The 26,616-nt window shown below is 40.1% G+C and overlaps 1 protein-coding gene across 4 annotated transcripts; it reads right to left on the reverse strand.

Annotated features, from left to right (window-relative positions):
* Positions 1 to 4,331: 4,331 nt before the first annotated feature.
* ZNF660 (zinc finger protein 660) lies at positions 4,332 to 13,595 on the reverse strand. Of its 4 annotated transcripts, none has more exons than XM_047742580.1 (4): positions 13,195 to 13,595; positions 12,028 to 12,128; positions 10,477 to 10,571; positions 4,332 to 6,252 (listed from the first exon to the last, which is right to left on the reverse strand). In XM_047742580.1, exon 4 carries the CDS (start codon positions 6,083 to 6,085, stop codon positions 5,090 to 5,092), a length of 996 nt encoding a protein of 331 aa, XP_047598536.1. In that variant the 5' UTR covers positions 6,086 to 6,252; positions 10,477 to 10,571; positions 12,028 to 12,128; positions 13,195 to 13,595; the 3' UTR covers positions 4,332 to 5,089. The 4 variants fall into 4 exon arrangements, with proteins under 4 accessions (XP_047598536.1, XP_047598529.1, XP_047598546.1 ...); XM_047742573.1 differs by having other exon boundaries at positions 13,170 to 13,595; XM_047742590.1 differs by lacking the exon at positions 12,028 to 12,128 and having other exon boundaries at positions 13,170 to 13,595.
* Between the last annotated feature and the right edge of the window lie 13,021 nt (positions 13,596 to 26,616).

Consider the following 26,616-nt stretch of genomic DNA (forward strand, 5'->3'; position numbering starts at 1 on the left):
CAGAATTTCTAGGTTGCTTTGTAGCCAAAGGGCTTTAATTATCTAGTTTGCCATACTGTTTTATTACACCTTTTAAAGGCTTTAATCTCTGCTCAGTTTTGTGATAAAACAAACACTGCAAATGTGACAGCATTTTATTTCATACTCTGTAAATTGGTTGCTAATTTGTCATGGTTATACAAACTTCAGTATATATCTCAATAATTTAGTAATTTATAGGTTCTTCTGAGGGAAAAATGGACAATTATCACAGTAGTCATGTAAAGAGTCAAGGATCCCAATGAAAAATTTTCTTCCAATTCCCACTGCAAAAGCATTGTTTAATATAGATTCCCAGACCCTGGTCCAGATTTGGTGGGCCTCAGAAATTGATCTGTATGTGTGCTGTTACCTCTTGTGGTTCCTAGATTTGGAGTCCACTGGTCTTAGTTTCAGAGACACGTTACAGCTTTTGCATGTCTACACAATCCCTGTGGTCAAATTGTGCCATGTGCATTTAAACGGTCAGTGGGAAGAGTGGGAACTAGTCAGGTCCTTGTCTGTGTTGCCCAGAAAGGAGTCTGCCATCTTCTTTATATGACTTACAAACCCCCTTTCTGGAGCAGAAACAGACATCAGGGAACATGGCTGGTTTTATGTAGCCATCTAAGGTCTACATAATAGTAAAGATTTGAAACACAGATGGGGCCAAAAAAAGGAGCTGAGACAATAACAGGCTGTACAAGTCCTTTAAGGAATTACAAGACACTTTCTATTGGCTAGAAAGCTCTTGTTTATGTAGTAGAAGTATGAAAATAACAAGCTGCATGTTGTGTTTAAATCAGAAATAAGCCAAATCAGTTCATTCCAAAAAACAGCTGCCTAAAGAAAAGCAAACTGAAGTGTTTCTTCCCACTCTGAACAAAGGAAGCAACAAGAAAAAAAAAATTCAGTGGTATTTATAACAAGTAAATAACAACAGATTTATTGGAGATACTATAACTATGTCCTGCAAAAACAGCTTTATAACATCAGGTGATTAAAGACAGTCTAGTTTCTGAAAACAATCTAACAATGCAAGCATACTATTTTATTCACTTATATTAAATGGAATTATTTATATTTAATGGAAAAATTTAAAAAAGGAAGTCTGTCACTGAGGATACAGAACTGAAATCAAATTTAGTCTTATGGAATTTAAAGCCCTTTTTGGTTTTGATTTTCTTCTCAGTTCCAAGTAAGAACTAATACAGTACATACCATCAATAAAAAGTATCTCTAAACCTAGGAAGACATTCTTCTATGCTTCTTTGTCTTTCATATTTCTCTTTAATCAAGCTATATAAAATGAGATTTTATTTCACATTATCTCAACTAAAAGGAGACATATATATCTCTATTCTACACAAGAGCAATTCTACACAACCAGGATGTCTATGGGTAAAAATATCACCTCTTTATATTCCTTCAGAATATTCAGGGTACTAAAGACATAAATGAGTAAGTGTGAGTACACAGGAAGCGAGCAGATAACAAAAACAGTGCTGGGTAATACACAGTAATCCAGCGATGTATATTTCAAAAGAGCTGGGGTTTTGATGAGCTGGGTTGATGGAGAATAGAGAAAAAATAGCAATAAAGACAGGAAAATGGGTTGAGGGAGACAAAAACTAACAATTGAGGTGCTGCAGAGGAAGCACTGCTATTAAGGAACAACTTCCATTAGCACAGAGGATGCTGGAAAAAACACAGAGACCCTGAATCCAGGGTGCATCTTGAAAGGCCTGAAAGTATGGTAAGAACTGCATAATTAAACTCTGACTGAAGTTAACAATTGGTGGTTTTGAAAGAGTCCCTGCAGGAAGGTGGATAATCAGTTCAAATTATAGTGCAGAATATTCATCTGAAAGGGCATGGGGACCACTTATCAGCATTGACTCTTGCAGCTCAAGACAGCTATCAGCCTAGAAAATGGGTGAGGGTTTATTATCTTACCTTGCCTGAGGCAAGATATGTGAAGATCTGTATTCAGATTGCTGGGTTTGAGATGACACAGCATCCTTCCAGAAGGTATTTACTCTTGAAGATCACAAAAATCTTTAAGATGAAAAAGAAAGCCTATTTGAAAGAATCTCAGATGCTATGAGACAGTGATAGGAAAGTATCACAGAATACCTGCTTGGCAACATAGGAAATATCAACAACTCTGCTTGGTGATAATAAATGTTCAAAAAGTAAACTCTGATAGTCATATAAGAAGCCAATTGCCTGTTTTCTTAGTTTTGGCCACCAGTAGACATTAGTCACAGGGAGTTTCCATATAGGTAATCAGCGGGTGAGGATGGCTGGCAAGACAAAAGGCATGAGATACTAATTACAAACACCTCCCTTAATTTTAAAAGGACACAAGACAAGGGAAAAATGGTGGAAGGACACTTAGTACTACAGTAATGTAACCCACTGCCACATATGGGTTACCCTACTCTCATGTCCACCCACTCTTGGGGAAGTGCCTACCAAACAGTCCTATCCCTGAATGCAGCAAACCTTGTTTTGAATAACTATACAAAGAGGGACTAACCTCTAGACCTTGTTTTGAGTAACCATGCAAAGAGGGATTATAACATCCCAAAATTGAATGTAAGCCACTATCCTATCAAAATAGGACAAAACCAAACCCTTTTCACACAATACCCTTTACAACCTTCTGCTTCTTTGTCTCCAGTAACAGCAAGGAAGAAATATATAATTCTTAAAACTAAATTACAAGGTGCAGAGATAAGCCATAAATTAAATTCAGAGAAGATGGAGAGCATCTTCCTTATGAAACCATGACCAAATGATTATCCAGATACAATTACCTTTCATTGAGGTGTCTACTCAGGAGAGTCCCAACTGGTTTCCCACTCACATACAGAACTGCTATGGTGGGCAGAGGCATTTTGGTATCATGAAGAAAGCATGGACTTAAAACTCAGATCTAGGTTCAAATCCTGGTTCCAAGCACTAACTACTGAGTAACCTAACCTCAATGAGACTCAATTTTCTTGTACAAATGTTAAAAGAATTGAATGGGATAAGAATAATCACCATGTGCATAAGACAAATGGCATTAGGCTTAAGGATTCACTGTATATGAAGAAAGAGAGGTGACTGCATTTAAGAATGGGCAGATTCTAAGTGTTCCCCATGGGATCTTGAGCTAAGGACTTAGAAGTTTAAAACGCTGAAAATGGGTTAAGGCCTTCTCAAAGGGCCGGACATAAAGGCAGAGGAAGCTAGTGAGCGCCTGTAGCACTGACTGCACAGCATCCTCCCAAGAAACATTTCCTCAATGATAAAAGGGAGAAGGCAAATAGATCAGAAAGCCTTAGCTCCTTTCCTCACTTCCTGACCCTGAAAGAGTTGTGAAGAGTAGAGTTCCCACTTATGGCCAACATCTTACAACCGGGAGACTGCAAAAAATGAAATCCAATATGCTGAAAATTATGGAATGAAGACTTAAGTTTGATGAATTGCTCAGTTGCCAAACCAAATTTGGGAATGCTTACCTCCAGACTTCCCCATAAGTAAACAATCAATGTTCTTAAGGTTTTAGCTACTAGTTCTTGATATTTTGCTCATTACACCTGAAAATGTCCTAAATGCTACCTTAGGTAAAACTTTTCCTGAATCACTCTAAGAGTTTAGAAACACTGCTCTGATGTCCCATAGTTGAGCTATTTTCATTTACTATGTGCCAGCCTTGTCACACAATACATGAATTATCTCATTAAATCCTCACAACCCTGTGAAGTAGGTAGTTATTCCCTTTTTCAGATAAGTCTAAGGCTCAGTGCAGTTAAGTGACTTGTCCATAATTGACAAGTTAGTGCATAGCAGATCTGGGATCAGAACACATACCTCTGATCCCAAAGTCCGTAATTTAAGATACCAAATTATACATGAGAAGGCAGAGTCTTCCCCTCGTTTTAGATTATGCTGAGTGCATCTTTACAGGTTATGTTACCTGCCATTGTTTCAATTTCATAAGGGGTTATTTTTTCTGGTTTTGTAGATATATATTGAAGTCTATGAAGTCTCTATTACCTGCAGATCCTTCTACAACCATGGGAGAGGAGAATGTGGTAAATTTTTGTTGTTCTTTTATTATTTATTTATTTATTTATTAAAGATTTTATTTATTTATTTGACAGACGGAGATCACAAGTAGGCAGAGAGGCAGGCAGAGAGAGATGAGGAAGCAGGCTCCCTGCCGAGCAGAGAGCCCGATGCGGGGCTCCATCCCAGGACCCTGGGATCGTGACCTGAGCCGAAGGCAGAGGCTTTAACCCACGAGCCACCCAGGCGCCCCTTTGTTGTTCTTTTAACCTAAGAGTTTAAATAAAAATGTCAGCTTATTTTAAAACTGCAAAAGACCAACAACTGATGTTTATTATTTAACAAACAGGAAACAGGCTCTTAAAGGAAGTGACTTGCTCATGCTTCCCCCACTACCAAGTGCCATTATTAGGGTGGAATCCCGGGAGTTTAGGGTCCATGTTCTACATGCCTTTCATAACACTGATGAGTGAAAATGAAAATGTACTCACTGTATTTAAAAAATACTATACTTCTTTCCTGAATATAAAAGTAGTATATTCTTGTAGAAAATCTAAAAAGCATAGAAAAGTATAAAGAAAATAGAAATCGCCTATAATCCTACCACCCAACGATAATCACTGTTAGTTTTGGTTTGGCATTATTTCATTCATATTTTTCTCCTATAGGTACATGTTTTTTAAAAATTTGGATCAAATTTGTTTTCTCTTTATCTTCTATTTTATACAAATAATTTTCCTCATGGCATTATTCTTTAAAAATGTTTATAACGGCTACAAAACCATCATGTAGATAGACCATCATTCATTTAAACCCCATGCTACTGAAAATCTAGTTCTCTTCCTTCAGTTAAGTATGATGCCAGCATGAATATCCCTCTGATCATCTTTGTCTGCTTCTGGTTACTTTTCCTGTATGGAGTCATAGGAATTTAATTAAGGTTGAGAATAATGAAAAATTGTTTTTCCAAAAAGTAGCAATTAGGCCTACTACCAACAATATATGTTTTTTATGATGTTTCTTTCTCCTCATTATGTTTTCTCTGGTGTTGAAGAAGCTGTGAGCTGTAACGATAGGCTTTCCCACACTCACTACATTTAAAGGGCTTTTCCTTAGTGTGCGTTCTCAAATGTAGAATAACTTGAGAAGTCTGCCTGAAGGTTTTTCCACATTCGTTACATTTATAAGGTTTCTCTCCAGTGTGAACTCTCTGATGATCAACAAGGTTTCGATTAGAAGTAAAAGCTTTCCCACATTCATTACATTTGTAAGGTTTCTCTCTACGGTGAAGTCTCTGATGTTCACTAAGGGTCTTCCTTAAAATGAAAGCTTTTCCACACTCATCACACTCATAAGGCTTCTCCCCTGTGTGAATTCTCTGATGGTCCATAATCTTTGTATTAGAAACACATGTTTTCCCACACTCCTTACATTTGTAAACTTTTTTTCCTTTGTGCATTCTTTGATGTTGAGTAAGGTTTGAACTACGGCTAAAGGCTTTTCCACACTCGATACAAGTGTAGGGCTTCTCCCCAGTATGAACTCTATGATGTGAAATAAGACCTGAACTCCGACTAAAGGCTTTCCCACACTCCTTACATTCATAAGTTTTCTCCCCACTATGGATTCCCTGGTGCCGAATGAGGTGAGACTTACCACTGAAAGATTTCCCACATTCACTGCATGTGTAGGGCTTCAGTCCAGTGTGGATTCTCCGATGTACAACAAGGTTGGAGCTATGACTGAAGGCTTTTCCACACTCCTTACACTTATAGGGTTTCTCTCCTGTGTGGATTCTCTCATGTACTGTAAGATTTGCACTCTGACTAAAGGCTTTCCCACACTCAGTACATATATACTGTTTCTTTTCAGCCTGAATTCTCATATTTGTTGCAGGATCCAAGCACTCACTACCATCTTTTTCATATTCATACTCACTCACTTCTGTAAGTGTTTTATTGTCTTTAACTATCTTATGCCTGAAGCTTCTTGTCTTTCTCCTCATTTTCTCTTGCTTGAAGCATCACAATGGCCTGTTGAATCTTCTCTTTCTCTTCAGAAGAGCTTTCTAAATTTTTACTTCCCTGGGAACACCTCTGTGGAGTTCTCGTCAAAGTGTAAGATTCTCACGTTTTATGAGTGATACTGGAATCAACACCTCAGTTCCACCATCTAACAGAAGAAACAGAAATTGCACATGTCACCTATTCTCTATCCAAAGATCACAAGATGTGGTATACTGCAGAATTTCACATGGTACACCACAGGGTCTCACTTATTCTCTATCCAAAGATCACAAGATGTGGTACATCACAGGGCCTCACAAGGAAGAGGAAATGTTCAGACAGGGGGAACTGATGAAAAATAAGATGAAAAAAAAAAATGAGGGTAGACCCAGATGCCTAAGTAAATAAAGGCTTATGGAAAGACAAGAGGGGAACCCAAAAAGTCCAGTATCAGGGTAAGCAATAAGTAATATAAAATCCACCCTGTTTCCTCCTTTCTCACATCTACTCCCAGGATTAGAGCCATCAAACTCCTCATCTGGTCCCTAGAAAAAAAATGAACTGAAAGATCCTTAGCTCAGTAGCTCTCCAAAACAGTTTGGCTTTTAGTTCTTGCTGACCTATTCCCCTAATACCAATGATATAATGGCTGGCACAAAATAGATGCTCAAGAATTGTTTCATAGACCAACAACTGCAATTGTCTTAGGATATGACTAAGATTTCATCTTTTGCTCTACGTCCAGGTATGAGGCCCTTGTCTACATCTCTGTTCTTAAGCCCTGTCTTAGTAAGGGGTAACACTGTTCTTCAAATAACAGAGCCTACTGGAGCCTAATCACACCATAACCTACTCTCTAGGGACTACTCTGTAGCTAGATCCAGCTACATATGCTCATTCAGTCTGTCTGCTTCTCACCAAGTTATCCCTCTGATGAACTATCACCTAATCTACTGTGCAAACCAGAGAGGCTGAGTTGGGGAACAGGGCTAGCTAAAGCATGGCACGGTAATGTCATGCTTTGATAAGACTTTGCATGATACAAAGTATCTAACTTTGGCAAAAGGGTGAAAGTAGTAGACAGAACAACCAAAAGGGGCTAATACATGAAACCGATGTCAGGAACAAGCAGGAACTTCTCAATGAGTTTGACACAAAATATATAGGTAATATAGGTATATAATATATGTCATATATATATATTATAGCAAAATGAGAGAACTCTGTAACAGTAAATAAATAAACTTACCCACCTGTTCATCCATCTGTTCATTCATACCACAAATAATTATTTCTACTTTTGGGATATATAGGTAACTCTAGCATACCTCAAATCCGGAGGGGATTGGGGTCATAAAAGAAAACAAAAAAATGATTCCATGATACTAACACATAATTAACGTTCCTTTTACTATATTCCTCTTCAAACTTGTCCATACTTAGATTATATATGGTTGCAAGTATATGGTAGATATAATTTTGCATCCTACCATATGTAATTTTCCACATTGCTATTTAATCATCATAAGACCATTTTATGACTATATAATACACTACCAATTGAAGTCGTTATAATTTACCCACAATTTTGCTAGCATTCAACATTTTTGTTGCTCCCTGCTGTTTAACCACTTCAATAATGCTATCATGATCACTTTCCACAAAGTTTTCTTCCTACTGAAATATATTCTTAGGATAAAAGTTCCAGAAAGGAGTTATTGGGTCAGAGGGAATGAAATTGTTTTGCAGTAATGCCTACTGCTTTTCAAAAAAGTTTGACCAGTTTCCACTGTCTCACAGCTTTTCAATAAGCTGAGTCACAATTTCTGGAGGAGGAGCATATCTAAGGGTGAGTGCTCAAGACCAGCAAGAAAGGAAGAGAACTTCCAACTGCGGTTAGAGTTCATATTTCAGGAATATAGGTGCCACTGATGCCATACAGGGACACATATATACAAATCTGTGCTCAAAATATAAACAGGATGCAAAGAAAACAGTGGGGAGGGGTGGATTCTTGCTAGATCCTGAAGTATACTCACAACCAACTGTTGCTACCTTTCCTAATCAAAGAGGTGGAAACTCAGTGAGAAGCCAGGGGCCTGCAGAGCAGAGTGGAACAGTAAGTTAAGCCATTTCCAGAGTTTTCTGAGATAGCTGATGGTTCTTTCTTTTCCATTTGTAATCTTCTCTGAAACTCTTTTCTTTATACATGTCTTAAAGCAATAATTATTGAGCATTCTACTCTGTACACATTTCTTATTTGGATTTAGCAGGGAAAATAATAAAAATAATAAAAAGTATTATTACAGAAAAGTAGAAAATATTTGTGGTATGAATGAACAGATGGATGAACAGGTGGGTAAGTTTATATATTTATTGTTATAGAGGTCTCTCATTTTGCTAGCAAATTATCTTCTGCTAACTTGTATTATATTTTAATTATTTTTATGGTATTTCTTATAAAAAGTTGGGATATGACTTTAGAGGAGCCACATAATTACTAGAACAAAATATTTTAGAGATTCAGAATGAGACAATGCCTTGAAGCCAGCCCCAGCATGTCTCATTTCTAGACATGACTGATCTAAATCTTCTCAGCTAACTACTATAGTAACTATTCTGTTGTTAAAAGCTGCTATAGAAAAGATAAGTCTCATGGCTTTCAAGAAAAAGGTGTCTATGGAAACTGTTAATAGCCAGGTATTTACATGGCTCTGTCACAAAGCAATAAATACCATTAATGAATGTAAAAAAATAAATAAATAAAAGCATGCTTACATACTGAATGTTTCCCCTTTCCCCCACCAAAACACACATTGAAGCTCTAACCCCCAATGTGACTATATTTAAAGATATGACTTTTAAGGATGTAATTAAGGTTAAATGAGATCATAAGGGCTTGGTCTGATAAGATTAGTGTGTTCTTATAAAAAAGACATGAGAGACCTCACTTTTGCTTCCACTCCTGCCTCCTTTCCCCCAAACAAACTAAGGAAGGCCATATGAGCAAAGAACAAGAAGGTGGCCATCTATTAGCCAGGAAGAGCGTTCTCGCCAGAAACTGAATTAGGTGGTCACCTTGATCTTGGACTTACAGGCTCCAGAACTGTGAGAAAATGAATTTCTGTTGTTTACACTGTCCAGTCTGTGGGATTTTGTTATAGCAGACTGAGCATACCAATACAAGCATGAAGTATCGAACCTACATTTAAGGAGCTTACAGTGGGGTTAATCATGAAAAATGAGGAGACCAAATTAAGATTTACAAAGTACCCAATCAAGAGGTAAATGGTACTAGGGAAGGGAGCAATTACTGGGGCCCAGAATACTTGGGGAAAGGTGTTTTAAGAAGGCAAACCTTCGGCTGAGTTCCAGAACATGAAGGAATGGTTTCCTCAAAAAGAAGCTTGTGAGGGAGGGGAAGGTAAAAAAAAAAAAAAAGAAAGAAAAAGAAAAAAAAGAAGGGAAAAAAAAAAAGGAAGCTTGCACAGGGCCAGCATACTCAGAAATAAGTGGCTGATTACACTATCACGTAGCTTCATGATGGTGGGAATTTTGTCCATTTTGTTTACCTTTGTCTTCCCAGCATCTAGCACAGTTCCAAGTACACAGCAGGCACCAAAAGAAAATTTTTTGAATGAAAAGATGGAAGAATTAAGTTGTATGAAGCGATATGAGCCAGAACACTGAAATTATGGGGCACAGATGGGTATAATTCGATGGTCAATGGGTAACAAGTATTAACCATCCTCATTTTCTTTCCCCACTCTATATTCTTTTTTCTACTTTGCTGTTCTCCTCTCTCACTCTCACTTGTCAAGAATACAGTTTCCAGGGGCGCCTGGGTGGCTCAGTGGGTTAAAGCCTCTGCCTTCGGCTCAGGTCATGATCTCAGGGTCCTGGGATCGAGCCCCGCATCGGGCTCTCTGTTCCGCAGGGAGCCTGCTTCCTCCTCTCTCTGCCTGCCTCTCTGCCTACTTGTGATCTCTGTCAAATAAATAAATAAATAAACTCTTTAAAAAAAAAAATACAGTTTCCAGCATCATTCCAGCATCATTATTAATAGTGGCCCCCTTAACTCATGAAAATATTCCAGTCTGGACAATAGATTTCATATCATCGTACCTAAAAGTGGAATTAGGAAAAGAATGCTTTACAGTATACTATTGAAATATTGACTATACTTCAATTAAACTTGTTTTAAAAAAAAAAAAATGATTTAGGAAGATTAGCCCAGATAGATTAGAGGTGAAAAAAAAAAAAAAAAAGAATGGAGGAAGGGAAATGAGTTAAGAAGAAAACTTTAGGAATGCAGGATGGGGGACCATCAGAGGGTCTGCCACTCTCTAGGTGTCCGAAAACCTTGGGAGGTTGTATTCCTTCAACTCACCAGCATCACCTGCCTGTTTGGGTTTCTGTGAGCAGCAGTCACATGGCCCTTGGTTACTGATTAGCTGCAATACAGTGACGAATAAGAGGGAATACCTGAAAAATTCCAGACAGACAGATGAATAAAATATAAAAACTGAAATGAGAAAAAAAGATTTAAAAAGAACTGGGAGAAAATTATCAGGGGACTCCTTGATCTCAGGCGCATAAAACAAAGCCTGACATCATAACAAAAGCAGATGATCTTCTGATAAGTCTTGCTTCCCTCTTAGTTCCCCCAGAATCACCTTGGGCTTCCTTATGGCACATCCTTGTGCATTTCTCTTTTTCCCTTCCTGCTCTTCTAACCAAAATCTCTGTCTCAGTGAGCTAATGTATTTGCACAACTTCCTCTGTACCCTCTGTCTTATTCTCAAATTTGCATTCCTGACGTATTCTTCCTCTTCTCATCTAAAGTGTTTTCCTACATCTTCATCTTTCTTATTGACATTACCATTGTTGATATTCAGACCTGGATCTGATAACCTTGAATTTCTTTTTCAGTCATCCTCTGTATCCACTCTAATACAAGTTTATGCTTTCCTGGAAATTCCTGGATTTCATCATTCTCTTTCCTATCATTTGTTCATTCATTTCCCATTCATTTGTTCATTCATTCAGCAAACACTTATTGGACACCTAGAGAGTGGCAGACCCTCTAATGGTCACCCATCCTGCATTCCTAAAGTTGTCTCCCTAATCATTTCCCTTCTTCTATTCTTTTTTTTTTTTTCACCTCTAATTCATCTGACCATAGAGAAATTTCTGTACTTAAAAAGAACACAGTAACAAATCTGTAATATAAACTAGGGCTGCCTTATACTAGAATTGGATGTATGTCTCTGTCACTTCTCCTCACAAGTACACATTAAGCTCTAAGCCCCTGAGAGCCAGGCCCATGGTATTCATGGATAGAATTCCACAAAGTACCTAGCGCAAAGAGGGTTCAGTAAATGTTGTGTGATTTGAAATCTTAAACAAGTTCAAGATTCTGATTCTATCTGGGTGTAGGGGTGATAAGAACTGCACCCTTCACACATGACTATCACCATCCCTTCTCCACTTGTTCATCACTTTCGTACTTGATATTATCTGAACACCATGATGGTATATATACAGTCTTGGCAATGCTGTCTCAACAGGGCCATCCAGGGGCTCCAATACTCAGCTGACTTAGTCTAAATACGCAGAGATTCTCAGAATGTCGGAGCTGGAAGGAATCACCCAGATCTCCCAGTGTCTTCTAACAAAATGTAGTGATGGGGAAACAAACTTAGAAGAAAACTGCAACTCAAATTCAAGTCTCCTAACACCCAGATTTGAGTTCAACTATATTACCTTTCCTCCCATCCCTAAACTGTACTCCTCAAGGTCCAGAGGGCTCACTCCCACTCCTCTGGTTCTCTCATCCTCAATAAATAGCCATACAGAAATGCTCCCTTTCAGCCATGGTCCTTCTTCTAGTCAGCAGATTCCTGTCAAATTATAACTCATTTCACAGTATAGGTCTCACCTGGCCAGCACAGCCTTACTCCGAAGAATCTGCCCAGCACAAATCTTGCCTGACCTCTTCCTCGGGTTTGGTGAGGAAGTTCCTAAGGGGGTGTCCTATCGCTGTAAACAGAAGAGAGAAGATTGCGTTCTCTGAGATCAACTCCAAGCAGACACTCAGGGCAGTATCCCATCCCTGGGCAACTTCCTTTCCTATAGAACTATGAAAAGCTAGGATGATCATTCCCATTCTGAAGATGGGGAAATGCAGCTCCCAGAGATTGAATGACATGCCAAAGGTAGTACGGCTGGTAAGAGACAAATCTGTGTCTGAAGGTAATCCTCATTCCATCAAACTACAGCTGCTCCTTCTCACCTGTTCTGTTTGACATCTAAGTCTCCATATCCTTCTCTAACTGCAAAATGCATTCCACCTGCAATCCTGCTTTCCAGCCAAAGTTTGCAGCAGAGAGAAGGGAAATTTGAGTCAAGTGTCTTTAGAGAGGTAAAACTAAGTCTTTAAAGGGAGGATGAAAAGTGAATGTTTTCTTGTTTCTTTGTTTATTTTTAATGATCACCTAGTTCTTAGGATTACTAGCCCTCAAAATCTGTTTTGTGTTTTCAACCTCTCCAGATTTCCAGACTCGGCTTCTGGCCCTTCAAGCTTGTTCCATTTCTTTCCTACCAGAAAACACCTTTGCTTTGTACACACTGTCACCCCCAGGACCTAGCAGTCAGTGGTAGGTGCTCAGTAAGTACTGAATGAATGAATGAGTAATCTCCTGCAAAACTCTGCTGCTCACTGGGAACACAACGGGGACTAGACTGGTATTCGATTCAAATTGGGGTTGTGGAGTCCGTGCAGCCTGTCTGGGCTCTAGACCGCTATTACCAGGGCGGCCTGCTGGCTTTTAGGGGTGGGGACGGCAAAATTGTATAACCACTGTCAGCCCTATCAGAGCGAGCTGCTACGCGGTGTGGGAGATGAGACCCCAGACAACGGGACAGAGCCGAACGAGGGGAGGGAGAGGCCCTCGACTATCCCTAGAGAGACCTCCTCTCCGTCGCTGCAGCGGCTGCGCTGAAGGAGGCCTGGGTCCCGGCCGGTGTCACCCACCCTCTCCCAGAACACGGACCGAACCCCGACGCCAGGTTGCCACATACCTCTCGTCGAAAGCGCCAGACTCACATCTCGGAACACAGCGGAGACGGAACTGCGTCACTGACTCGCCACTAACTCTCAACTTGACCCCCCGGACCCTTCTAGGCATCTGGAGGTTTCGGAATCTCTGTGCCCTGGAGGTGGGAGCATCCCATCCCTCAGGAGTCTCCCCGCATCGCGGGAACCCTGGCGCCGCCTCCCGCAGAGTTTTTGCCCTGTCATTGGCTGGGAGGATGAAAGGGCTCAGAGAGTTCAGCCAATTGACTTCAGAGGGCTCTAGAAGGGGTGGAGTCTGAGGAGGAGACCTGGTTAGGCGGGGAAGAGCAATCAATCAGCTTGGGGGCCAGGCTGCCTTTCTCCAACTGAGAGGCTCCCTAAAATCACATTCCTTGCTCTAGCAAAGTCGTCTTTCCTTCCACATATGCCGCGCCTTTCAGCCGCAAAGCCAGAATCAGTTCCTGTTTACCGGTAGCATATAAAATGGCACTGTGGGGTGCCTAGTACACCGCTGGTTTAGACACTGCTGATGAGGTAGTGAAGAAAATGAACTCGCTGCCTCGTAAGGCGAACTTTCAGGTCAGGGGCTGCAATGATAAATAAATACATCTGGGGGAAGATGTTCCTGTTCCTCCTAATAGAGGGAACATCAGGAGCAAAGTCCTTGAATCGGGAGGGAGGTGGAGGGCACATTTCAGACCTTATAGACCATAAGGGCTTTGGATGTGTCAGTAATAATACTGGAGGGTTATGGAACCGAGGAGTGACATGATGTTACTTTTTTCTTTTCTTGACACATATCTAAAGTTTATTAGCTATTAAACACAAAAGTAGCCAAGAAACTTGTTCTACAAATTCTGTGGATTTCTTGCTCATAGTCCCTGCTCATTCAGAAAAACAAAACAAAACAATTCTCACACACGGATGTTTCAACCGATGACATAACATTTTAAAAATTTGCTCTGGCTGCTCTGTTGAGAACAGTCTGAAGGTGGGTGAGAGTAGAAGCAGGGAGATTAAGAGGTCATTGCAGTATTCCAGATGAGAAATGATGGTGGCTTGGATAGCTTAGAAATGATGGACATGATGAGAAACAGTTCTGCATATGTATTTGATCCTAGAATAATGGCATTATTAGGTTAGGGGCAGTGACCCTGACAGTAAAAGGAAAATACACATATCCACATTTCGACTCCCTTGAAACTTAACTATTGTTAAGTCTGTTGGCCAGAAGCCTTATGGATAACATTGTCAACTCATACTTTTGTATGTTACATGTATAATGGCTCTCCAGCCAGGCTCTGACACTGAGGTCAACTCCATAAATAACACTGTGTTTGGAGACACTACTGCCTCTTAAGTCACATGCCCATGGGCTGGCCATGTCAGAGTCCACTGTCTTAAGCTGAGGGCCCAGCACCATGGCCTGCCAGACTACCTTTAAGGGGGTGTTTTCCTGGGTCTCTACTCCTAGCAGTCCTACTGCTGTGGTGGACATAACAAGCCTCACCAGTAGGATCACTCATCTCTATCCCGGGCTTGTTAGACCAAAAACATCTGGGCCATTGACCATATTTTCCTTCATGGTTGGATCTGGTTCTTTGGGACCTAAGAGGCAAGTGCTCAGCCCCAGGGAATAGCTCCCTTGAAATTAGTCAATGTCCATCTTCCTCTCAGGCTGGACCATGTGTGGGCCTTGTTTAGATAAGAAATGAAGACCTAGCCCTGACCTTTGTAATCCTGGAGCCAACTGGGTGACCACAGTAACAGCATTCCATCCCCATTTCCTGCCCTGCGATTTACCCCAAAGGTGGGTGGTTTAAGGCTGTGGTTCAATCCCTGTGGTCACAGTCCTCAAAGGACAGTTGATGGAAGTGCTCATGTCCCATTTGCCTCCAGACTTGGATGTGGCAGGACGCCTTCTGACTAAGTTTGTCTCCTCCCCTCTCCCTATTTTCTACCCAGAACCCATGTGTCTTCTCTAAAACTTATCACAAAAACTTGTACCTGTTCCCCGCATAATTCTCATGTGCTTATGCTCTGTGAACCAAGTGTGGAAAAGCACTGATTTGGATAATGGGTGACAAGGGGCTGGAGCTGTTTCATATTTCCTATGGACCATCTAACAGGGTAGAGAGAGCATCAAAGCTTGATGGCTAGAAGGACTGACAACTGCATATGACAATGTGTTTGGGGTTTAAGGATACAGCCCAGGATAACAGAGGTCCCCAGGGCAAGTATACACAGGAAGATTCATCCGTGCCTATTGGAACTGTTGCTGCTCAAATACCTCTCTGACTGGAGCAGGCTGGACATTCCTACTGCACTCCATGCATTTCATCTTATCTAACATAGTTATTTCTGTTTTAACTTTTTGTTTTATCATGTGAAGCAAGTCATGTACATATGTATCTTACATAAGGAACATGGGCCTGGCTTTATAACTACTGATAACAAATCAGGATTTCATTCTATGATGTGACAAATCCCTGAGCAACTCCTGACAACCTATTTTAAAAAATCAGCGGAAGTAGCTCATTATATCTCCTCATTTTTCCAACAATAGGGTATGAAAGGGAGCTATTTGCAGAGGGAACAAGCTAAGGTTACTTGCTATTAGAAAGATTAACAGTCTTCCAGTTTGTGGTCTGATATATATAGAACTTAGACATCATCACTCCTGTCATTGTAATAAGAGAAATGCTGAACAAGCTGAAAATCAACAATTCTTCAAAAATCAATCAAAGAACTGAGATCTCAAGGCAAACTGCCACCACAAAAACTGGAGAGACGATGAATACAGAACACTCACAGCCTCAGAAGTACAAGAGTCTGCCGGAGCCAGGATCTGGGCTGCAAATGTTACCCAAGACTGAAAAATCTCTGGAGGTTCTGTGAGCATGGCTGGAAGGTGAAAGTCTCCAGGAGAGGGATAATTCTGGTGGGGGTTTCCACACATCTATGATTTACCTTCAGTAGCCCCACCACATTGTTACGATGAAGGTCAAGGAAAAGTCATTCAACTTCTGTGTGGAAGATTAGAGAAGCAACCATCTGGAACACACCCAGTACCCTCTGTTCTCCTGAAGAGATCCTTCCCTCAAGGGAAACTATGTTAGCAGAGCAAGCACTTTGGGTTTGACCAGAGCATACCTGACCTGGGGAAAGGAAATACCCAAATCTAGACCCCTCTAGGTTTCTATGCAGAGGAAGGGACCCAACTCTAGCTTCCTCTATTCTCTTAGCTAATGGGAACAAGAGTCTAAGAAGCACTTGTAAAGACCAAGTCTCAGGGACACACTTTCACTAAAACCCTAAGATCTAACCATACAACTACACAACACTTCCCCTACATAAATGTGGATCTGATATCAAAACATGATTTCAACTGAAAGAAGGTCAACTCTCAGATTTTACTAGAAAATTTATTTTTTACTTTACTAGAAAAAGTATCCAGGGAAACCCAAAGCAAATGTAGAGACAAGCAACAAAAACCTCCTACAAAATACAAAGCACCTCAGAGGAATTTGTGGCTTCAAATATTATGGCTCACCAAAAACACTGAGCTTGGAGTAACTCCCAGAACATTAAAAAAACACACACAACTCACATTAAAGGAAGATTTACTTCAGTAGTTTTTGCTCAATGCATCATGTCCAGATTTCCATCAAACATTACAAAGCATGTTAAATGGCAAAAACAACACAGTTCAAAGAAACAGAGCCCACAGCAGAACCAGACTGGGATATGACTGAGATTGGGGAATTATAAAACTGGGAATTTTAAACAAACACACTTAATGTGCTAAAGCCTACAACAGAAAAAGTGGACAGCATGCAAGATGTGATGGGCACTGTAAGCAGAGGACTCGTGGGAAAGGATAAAAAGGTAATTGTAGAAATAAAAATCATTGTAAACAGAATTGGGGAATGCTTTTATTGAGCTCCTGTGTGAGGTAAGTTCAGTGAGCTTGCAGACACAGCACCAGAACCTTCTCATACTAAATGATAACAGAAAAAATACTGATGAAAATAGAATAGGCAGGAACTGTAGGACAATGACAAAAGGTGTAAAATCAGTGAAAATACTAAGAGAAGAAAACACAAGGCAGAGAATTAGAAGAAATATTTGAAATACTACATACATGAATCTCAGCTCCAAACATCTCAGAAAACACCAAGCAGGATGTATATCAAGTTGTCAACCCCGTTGTTCTGACGAGTGTCAGAACATTAAGACAAGAAGAAAACCTTGAAGGCATGTTGGGGGGTGGGGAAAACTGCCCTGTGGTAAAACCGCTGTTAGAATCACATTTTTTTCTTCTTCAGCCAGAGCAAAGAGAAACAAAAACAAAGAAAAATGACATATTTCAAATATTGAAAGAAAAACACTGTCAATTTGGAATTTTGTATCTCTGAAAATTTTCAAAAGTGAATTGTACATCAAAATCCTAGAGGAGAACACAGGCAGCAACCTCTTCTACTTGGCTGCAGCAACTTCTTGGTAGATACAGCTCCAAAGGCAAGGGGAACATAAGCAAAAATGAACTATTGGGACTTCATCAAGATAAAAAGCTTTTGCACAGCAGAGGAAACAGTCAACAAAACTGAAAGGCAACCCATGGAATGGAAGAAGATACTCGCAAATGACAGCACAGATAAAGGGCTAGTATCCAAGATCCATAAGAACTTATCAGACTCAACACCCAACACCCCCCCCCAATAATCCAGTCAAGAAATGGGCAGACAGACACTTCCCCAAAGAAGACATACAAATGGCCACTAGACACGTGAGGAAATGCTCCATATCATTCAGCATTACAGAAATACAGATCAAAACCACAATGAGAGACCACCTCACACAGTCAGAATGGCTAAAATGAGCAAGTCAGGAAAAAAAACAGATGTTGGTGAGGATGTGGAGAAAGGGGGAGCCTTTTATACTGTTGGTGGGAATGTTACAACTCTAGAAAACAGTATGGATGTTCCTCAAGAAATTAAAGGTAGAGCTACCCTATGACCCAGCAATTGAACTAGTAGGTATTTACTCCAGAGTTACAAAGTGATTCACAAAGGCAACTGCACCCCAATGTTTATAGCAACAATGTCCACAATAGCCAAATTGTGGAAAGAGCTGAGATGTCCATTGACAGAGGTATTGATACAAAAGATGTGGTATACAATGGAATATTACTCAGGCATCAGAAAGGATGAAATCTTGCCATTTACACTGGCATGGATGGAACTGGAGGGTATTATGCTGAGCAAAATAAGTCAGTCAGAGAAAGACATTTTATCATATGGTTTCACTCATACGAGGAATATAAGAAACAGCACAGAGGATCTTAGGGGGAGGGAAAATGGAATGGGAAGAAACCAGAGAAGGAGACAAATGATTAGAGACTCTTAACTATGAGAGAGAAACTGAGGGTTGCTGGAGGGGAGGTAGGTGGGGGATAGGATAACTGGGTGATGGGCATTAAGAAGGGCACATGATGTGATGAACACTGGGTGTTATATGCAACAGATGAATTATTGAACTCTACATCTGAAACTAATGATGTACTATATGTTGGGTAATTGAATTTAAAATTTTAAAAAGTGAAGGTTAGATATTTTTTAAGAAAAATAAAGATTCTTTTTGTTTCCTGTGGGCCTGCCTTGCAAGACATGTTAAAATAACTTATTTTGACAAGGACAGAAACTTGAGTCTATTAAAAAAAAAGAACTTTAGAGAAGGAATAAATGACAGTTAAACAAAATGTTTTTACATGTTTTTCTCTTTTTCTTTTAATTTTTGTATAGTTTCAAAGTTAGACCCATGTCATTGCAAATGGGAAGACTTCATTCTTTTTGATAGCTGAGTAATATTCATTCAATATTCAGTGTTTGTGTGTGTATATATACACACACACACACACACACACACACACACACACACACACACCACATCTTTATCCATTCATCTATTGATGGATATCTGGGCTCTTTCCATATTTTGGCTTTGTGGACATATTTGGATATTTTGGACACTGCTGCCATAAACACTGGGGTGCATGTGTCCCTTTGAATCACTATGTTTGTGTCCTTTGGAAAAATACTTAATAACACTATTACTGAGTGATAGGATACCACTGTTTTTAACTTTTTGAGGAATCTCCATACTTTTTTCCAGAGTGACTACACCAGTTTGCATTTTTTCTTATTTTTCATTGATGAAATATATTACTTTTGTTCAAAATAATAATTGCAAAAATACAATGGTGATAATAGTCATGGGAAAGTGAAATGTATTCCATTATGGATGGAAGGCAAGAAATGGGGATCCTTTGTTTTAAGGTATCTGTACTAAATGTGGACAAATACAGTGTTATTTGAGAGTGAACTCAGGTTACCTCTAAATTTACATCAAAAGCTTGAAGGAAGTCAATTAAAACAATGTAATGTGGGAAAACAGTAACCAGTATTCCACAAAAGGAGAAAAAAGATGGAATCACATTGCATGCTCAATTAAAAGCAAAGAAGGCAAAAAAAAATTTTAAGAGTGAACGATAAGAAAGGAAAGAACAAAGATAATGGGTCATATGTGTAAAGTTTTGCAGGCGAGGTAAACACAACACCAGGCGAGGTAGGCGCAAGGCAAGATTTATTAAAGGCATCTCCTGCGAAGTTTCAGGGCTCAGGAGAAGGGGAGCCAGGAAAGTCACGCTGGGAGGAGGTGGGCACCCTCGGGCGAGGTTCCGAGGCTCTGGAAAGCACAGTCAGGGAAGTAGCACTGGGAGGGAGTCGGCGGGGGTCTTTTATCGGGCCAAGGAAGGGCATGGGCTCACATCCATATATGGTAAGGTATTTGGTGATATGGGGTGAGGGCTCCTGATACTCCTGTTTCCTGTATAGGTATCGGGTTACCTATGGAGACATGATCTAGGCATACATTCTTTTGGCGGGAGAGTCAAGGGTTAAGGAAGTGGGTAGGAGGGGGCTGGAAGATGGCAGCCCCAGCGGTCATTTCTGTTGTTCTTCCTGCATTCCCGAAGCCGCTGACCCAACAATACGTAGTTATAAATATGTTAATCATCATACCAAATACATCAATAATCGCTTTAACTATTTAATTAAAGAGAGAGAGAGTGTGTGTACATAGGTGCATCTGAGAGGGGAGAGGGCCAGAGGAAGAGAATGTTCAAACAGACACCCCGCTGAGCACTGCCCCTGACTTGTGGCTGGATCTCATCACCCATGAGATCATTATCTGAGCCAAAATCAAGAGTAGTGTGCTCAAAACCCTGAGCCACCCAGGCACCCCAATAATCATTTGAAATATGAACAATCTCTTTTTTTAGTCTCATTACAGCAATTAAAAGATGATCAGAATGAATTTTAAAACCCTAAGAACCAGCTGTATGTTTTCTATTAAAATTATCAAAATACAATTAAGTTAAGGGGGGAGGAGACAAGATGGTGGAGAAGTAGGAGGCACTGTTTCAACCTGTCCCCTAAAGTGAGCTGATTACCTACCAAAGAACTCTGATCACCCATGAAATCAGCCTGAGATTAGAATTTTACACTTCTGGATCTCTACAGGGGTAGAAGACACCAGTGGACAGGTAAAGCGGAGTGGAAACACCGGACTGATATTGGAAAATAAACAAAAGTGGGAGGGAGCCACCAGAAGTGACCCATTGGAAAGTAATACCCCAATACATGAGTGCCCTGTGACTGGGGACCAGCATTAACTTGGAGTCTGCTTGAAAGCACTCAAAAAGAGCAAAAGATCTTCAGGGGAAATTGGTGGAATTGGGTGGTTACGGACAGGGGCTTAAGCCCACGGACCCAGGATGGCCACCTCCAGCAGGGAACCAGAGAGTGCAGAGAAGCAGCCAGTTCTTCATCCCTGAGCCACTGGCATGCCTGAGAGCATCTGGGTGGTGGTGCCCATGAGGGTGAGGGAGCCTGCTGTGGACACCGACTGGCAGAAACACAGCCTTTTGCACTCTGCATGTGCACTGCGAGACCGGGCTCTGAGTTGCGCCCCACACCCTCCCCTGAGAGAGGTCCACGCAGGCGCCAGCCAGCACTCTCTAGGACCAGAGAGTCTGAGCACTCTCAGCCCGGGCCAGTGTGAAAATCTCAGTGCACTATCTCTGCTTGGGACCTCTCTGGTGGTCTGGAGCTGCCCAGACAGATGCAGCTAGTATTTCTAGTATTTCTTGTGGTTTTGGGTACAAGTGAGAGTCCCTGTGACCCCAGAGACCGTGACTGGGGATGTGCTCTGCCAATGGCAGAGGGGGAATTTATATGCTCTGGACCACCCAGAGGGGAACAGACTGAGGCTTCTCTCTGAGATGGAGGTCTGGGTGCAGTTTGCTTTCCTCTAAACCTCCAAAGAACCACAAAAAGGCACCAAGGGGAGAAAAAAAACAAACAAATAAACAAAAAAAAAACCTCCAGAGAACAAAAGCCTGAAAAACCGGTTTCCTCAGCCCAACCCCTTAATGAGGGCAGGAGGACTCAACTCTAGCAAGACTGCCTGGAAAACCCTGTGGCAGGCACCTCCCCCAGAAAGCCAGGCAAACAAACAAACAAACAAACACCAAGAGGAAAACCAACACTACTTCATTGATACAACTTTTATTTTTAATTCACTCCCACTATTCTGGTTCTTTTCATTTTTTTAATATACCTTTTTAACCTATTTACCATCACAATGAGATGTTCAGTACATCAAATCCATAATAACCTTTTAGCCTGAACTTTTTTGATACATATACCTGTGGTTTGTTTGTTTGTTTTTGCTTTTCTATTTTTAAAATTTTTCTTATTTTATTTTTTAAAATATTCATATAGAGATAAGCTTCAATGTAATCCCCTTTCCCCAATCAATGCTACCCCTATTGGTAAACCAGTTTTAATCCCCCTTTATCTCAGGAAAGTTGAGTTCTTTAACAAAGATGTCAAGATACATTCAGGAAGAATCAAAATAAACTTCCTTGACCACACTGAGAATTTATAACCACCCTCCCATCTTTCTCTTCTGTCAGTGTTTCTGTGTATTTGTTTTTGTTCTTGTAGTATATAAATTTTAACCCTGGAGTTCATTTTGGCAGGGTTTTTGTTTTGTTTTGTTTTTTTCTTGTCATCTACTTTTGTCAGTCTTCTTGTTTGTCTGTTTCTGTTTGTATACTTCATTAATCTTCCCTTTGGGACCCATTTGGGCTGGGCCTTCTCTTTTATTTTATCTTTCTTTTTTTTTTTTTTAAAGATTTTATTTATTTATTTGAAAGAGAGGGAGAAGCATACTCCCCATGGAGCTGGGAGCCCTATGCGGGACTTGATCCCGGGACTCCAGGATCATGACCTAAGCCAAAAGCAGTCGTCCAACCAAATGAGCCACCCAGGCGTCCCAATTTTATCTTTCTTTTTTTCCCCCTCTTTCTCTCTCACTTTTTTTCTTTTTTCTCTCTTTTTGGTGGGAACTCCTGATTGCTCAGAAGCACTCCAGAGTACACATTGCCTGCACCATGTGATACATTCAATTACACATCCCTTCAGCCATCTCTGACCAAAATGACTAGAAGGAGAAATGCCAAACAGAGGAAAAATTCAAAGACTGTGCCCTCTCCATCAGAGCTATTGGATATGGACATAAACAGTATGTCAGAAAGGGAATTCAGGCTAACAATTATCCAGGCAATGGCTAAGTTGGAAATGACAAAATGGAATTGATTAGGGCAGAAGTGAAAGCCACCAGGGATAATATTAACAATGCTCTCAATGAGTTCCAATCTAATCTAAATTCTCTAACAGCTAGGTATTTGAGGGAGAAGATAGAATTAGCGATCTAGAGGACAAACTGATAGAGAAAAAGGATCAGGAGGAGGCCTGGAACAAACAGCTTAGAAGCCATGAAAAGAGAATTAGGGAAATAAATGACACCATGAAACGTTCCAACATCAGAATTACTGGAATCCCTGAAGGGGAAGAGATAGAAAGAAGACTAGAAGATGTAGTTGAACAAATTCTCCATGAAAATTTTCCCAATCTGGGGAATGGAACCAGCAGTTTTCGTTTCCTAGAGGCAGAAAGGTCTACCCCCAGGATCATAGAACCTAGAAAGACCTCAAGACACCTGATTGTGAAAATGATGAATCATAATTTTAGACACGAGCTCTTGAAAGCAGCTAGGGGTAAGAGATTCCTAACATACAGAGGAAAGCCCATCAGAATAACATCAGACCTGTCCACAGAAACCTGGCAAGCCAGAAAGGGCTGGCAAGATGAATTCAGGGCACTAAATGAGAAGAACATGCTTCCAAGAATATTTTATCTAGCAAGGCTGACATTCAAAATGGATGGAGAGACAAAGAGATTCAAAGACTGGCAAGATTTAAGAGAGTATGTGACCACCATGCCGGCACTACAAGAAATATTAAGGGGGAATTCTATAAAAGAGAAAAAAAACTAAAGAATATCATTGAACAGAAATTTATGCAGACAATCTATAGAAACAAAAACTTGAAAGGTAACAGGATGTCAATAAAAACGTATCTCTCAATAATGACTCTCAACGTGAATGGCCTAAACAGTCCCATAAAATGGCACAGGGTTTCAGATTGGATAAAATGACAGGACCTATCCATATGTTGTCTACAAGAGACCCATTTTGAATGTAAGGATACATCCAGACTGAAAGTGAAGGGATGGAGAAGCATCTTTCATGGCTGAGGTAGCGATTTTCATATCAGATCCATTAGATTTTAAACTAAAGACTAGTCAGAGATAAAGGACACTACATCATTCTTAAAGGGTCTATCCACCAAGAAGATCTAACTATTGTAAATATTTATACCCCCAACATGGGAGCAGCCAACTACATAAGACAATTGTTAATCAAGATAAAGAGTCATATTGAAATGAATACATTAATAGTAGGGATCTAAACACACCACTCTCAGTAATAGACAGATAATCCAAGCAGAAAAACAATAAAGAAACAAGAGCATTGAATGATACATTGGACCAGATGGACCTCATAGATATATACAGAACATTCCACCCTAAAATAACAGAATACTCATTCTTCTCGAGTGCACATGGAACCTTCTTCAGAATAGATCACATACTGGGTCACAAATCAGGGCTCAACCAATACCCAAAGATTGAGATTATTCCCTGCATATTCTCAGATCACAATGCTTGAAACTGGAAATCAACCACAAGGAAAGGTTTGGAAGGAATTCAAACACCTGGAAGCTAAAGATCATGTTGCTTAAAAATGCTTGGATCAACCAGGAAATCAAAGAAGAACTTAAACAATTCATGGAAACCCATGAGAATGAAGACGCTTTGGTCCAAAACCTATCAGATACAGCAAAGCCCATCCTAAGGGGGAAATACATAGCCATCCAAGCCGCCTTCAAAAAAACTGGAAAATCCAGAATACACCAGCTGTCTTTACACCTTAAAGAACTGGAGAATCAACAACAAATTAAGCCATCCCCACACAAATGAAGGGAAATAATCAAGATTAGAGCAGAGATCATGAAATAGAAACTAGAGATACAGTAGAACACATCAATGAAACTAGAAGCTGGTTTTTTGAAAGAATCAATAAGATCAATATACCATTGGCCAAACTAATCCAAAAGAAAAGAGGGAAGGCCCAAATTAATAAAATTATGAATGAAAAGGGAGAGATCACAACTAACACCAAGGAATAGAAACAGTCATCAGAAATTATTATCAACAGTCATATGTCAATAAGTTAAGCAACCTAGATGAAATGGATGCATTCCTGGAAAACTATAAACTTCCAAAACTGAATCAGGAAGAAATCAACAACCTGAATAGACCAATATCTAGTAACTAGATTGAAGCAGTGATCAAAATCCTCCCAAAAAACAAGAGCCCAGGACCTGATGGGTTCCCTGGGGAATTCGAATGAACTTTCAAAGAAGAAATAACACCTATTCTCCTGAAGTTGTCTCAGACTTGAAGCAGAAGGAAAACTTCCAGATACTTTTTATGAAGCCAGCATTACCCTGATCCCCAAACAAGGCAAAGACTCTATCAAAAAGGAGAATTTCAGACCAATATCCCTGATGAATATGGGATGCCAAAATTCTCAACAAGATCCTAGCTAATAGGATCAAACAGCACATTAGAAAGATTATTCACCTTGACCAGGTGGGATTCATCCTTGTGTTGAAAGGGTGGTTCAACATTCACAAATCAATCAATGTGATTGAACAAATCTATAAAAGAGAGAGGAACCACATGGTCCTCTCAATTGATGCATAAAAAGCATTTGCCAAAATCCAGCATCAGTTCCTGATTAAAACGCTTCAAAGTATAGGGATAGAAGGAACATTCCTCGACTTCATAAAGTCTATCTATGAAAAACCCACAGTGAATATCATCCTCAACGGGGTAAAGCTGACAACCTTCCCTTTGAGATCAGAACATGATGAGGATGCCTACTCTCACCACTCTTGTTCAACATAGTATTAGAAGTCCTAGCAACAGCAATCAGACAACAAAGAGAAATAAAAGGTATTCAAATTGGCAATGAAGAAGTCAAATTCTCTCTCTTTGCAGATGACATGATACTTTATATGGAAAACCCAAAAGACTCCACCCCCATACTACTAGAACTCATATAGCAATTCAGTAATGTAGCAGGATACAAAGTCAATGTACAGAAATCAGTTGCTTTCTTATACATCAACAATGAAAATACAGAAAGGGAAATTAGAGAATCAATTCCATTTTCTATAGCACCAAGAATGATAAGATACCTGGGAATAAACCTAACCAAAGAGGTAAAGGATCTGTACTCGAGGAACTACAGAACACTCATGAAAGAAATTGAAGAAGACAGAAAAAGATGGAAGACCATTCCATGCTCCTAGATCGGAAGAATAAATATTGTTAAAATGTCTATACTACCTAGAGCAATCTATACTTTCAATACCCTTCTGATCCAAATTTTGCTGGCACTTTTCAAAGAGCTGGAGCAAATAATCCTAAAATTTTTATGGAATCAGAAGAGACCCCGAGTGGCTAAGGAAATGTTGAAAAAGAAGAAGAAAGCAGGGGACATCATGTTGCCTGATTTCAAGCTTTACTACAAAGCTGTGATCACCAAGACAGCATGGTACTGGCATAAAAACAGACACATAGACCAGTGGAACAGAGTAGAGAGCCCAGATATGGACCCTCAACTCTGTGGTCAAATCATCTTTGACAAAGCAGGAAAAAATACAGAGTGGAAAAAAGATAGTCTCTTCAATAAATGGTGCTGGGAAAATTGGACAGCTATATGTAGAAGAATGAAACTCGACCATTCTCTTACACCATACACAAAGATAAATTTGAAATGGATAAAAGACCTCAATGTGAGGCAGGAATCCATCAGAATCCTAGAAGAGAACATAGGCAGTCACCTCTTTCA

Source organism: Lutra lutra, chromosome 1 (assembly GCF_902655055.1).
Source record: "Lutra lutra chromosome 1, mLutLut1.2, whole genome shotgun sequence".
Taxonomy (NCBI): Eukaryota; Metazoa; Chordata; class Mammalia; order Carnivora; family Mustelidae; genus Lutra; species Lutra lutra.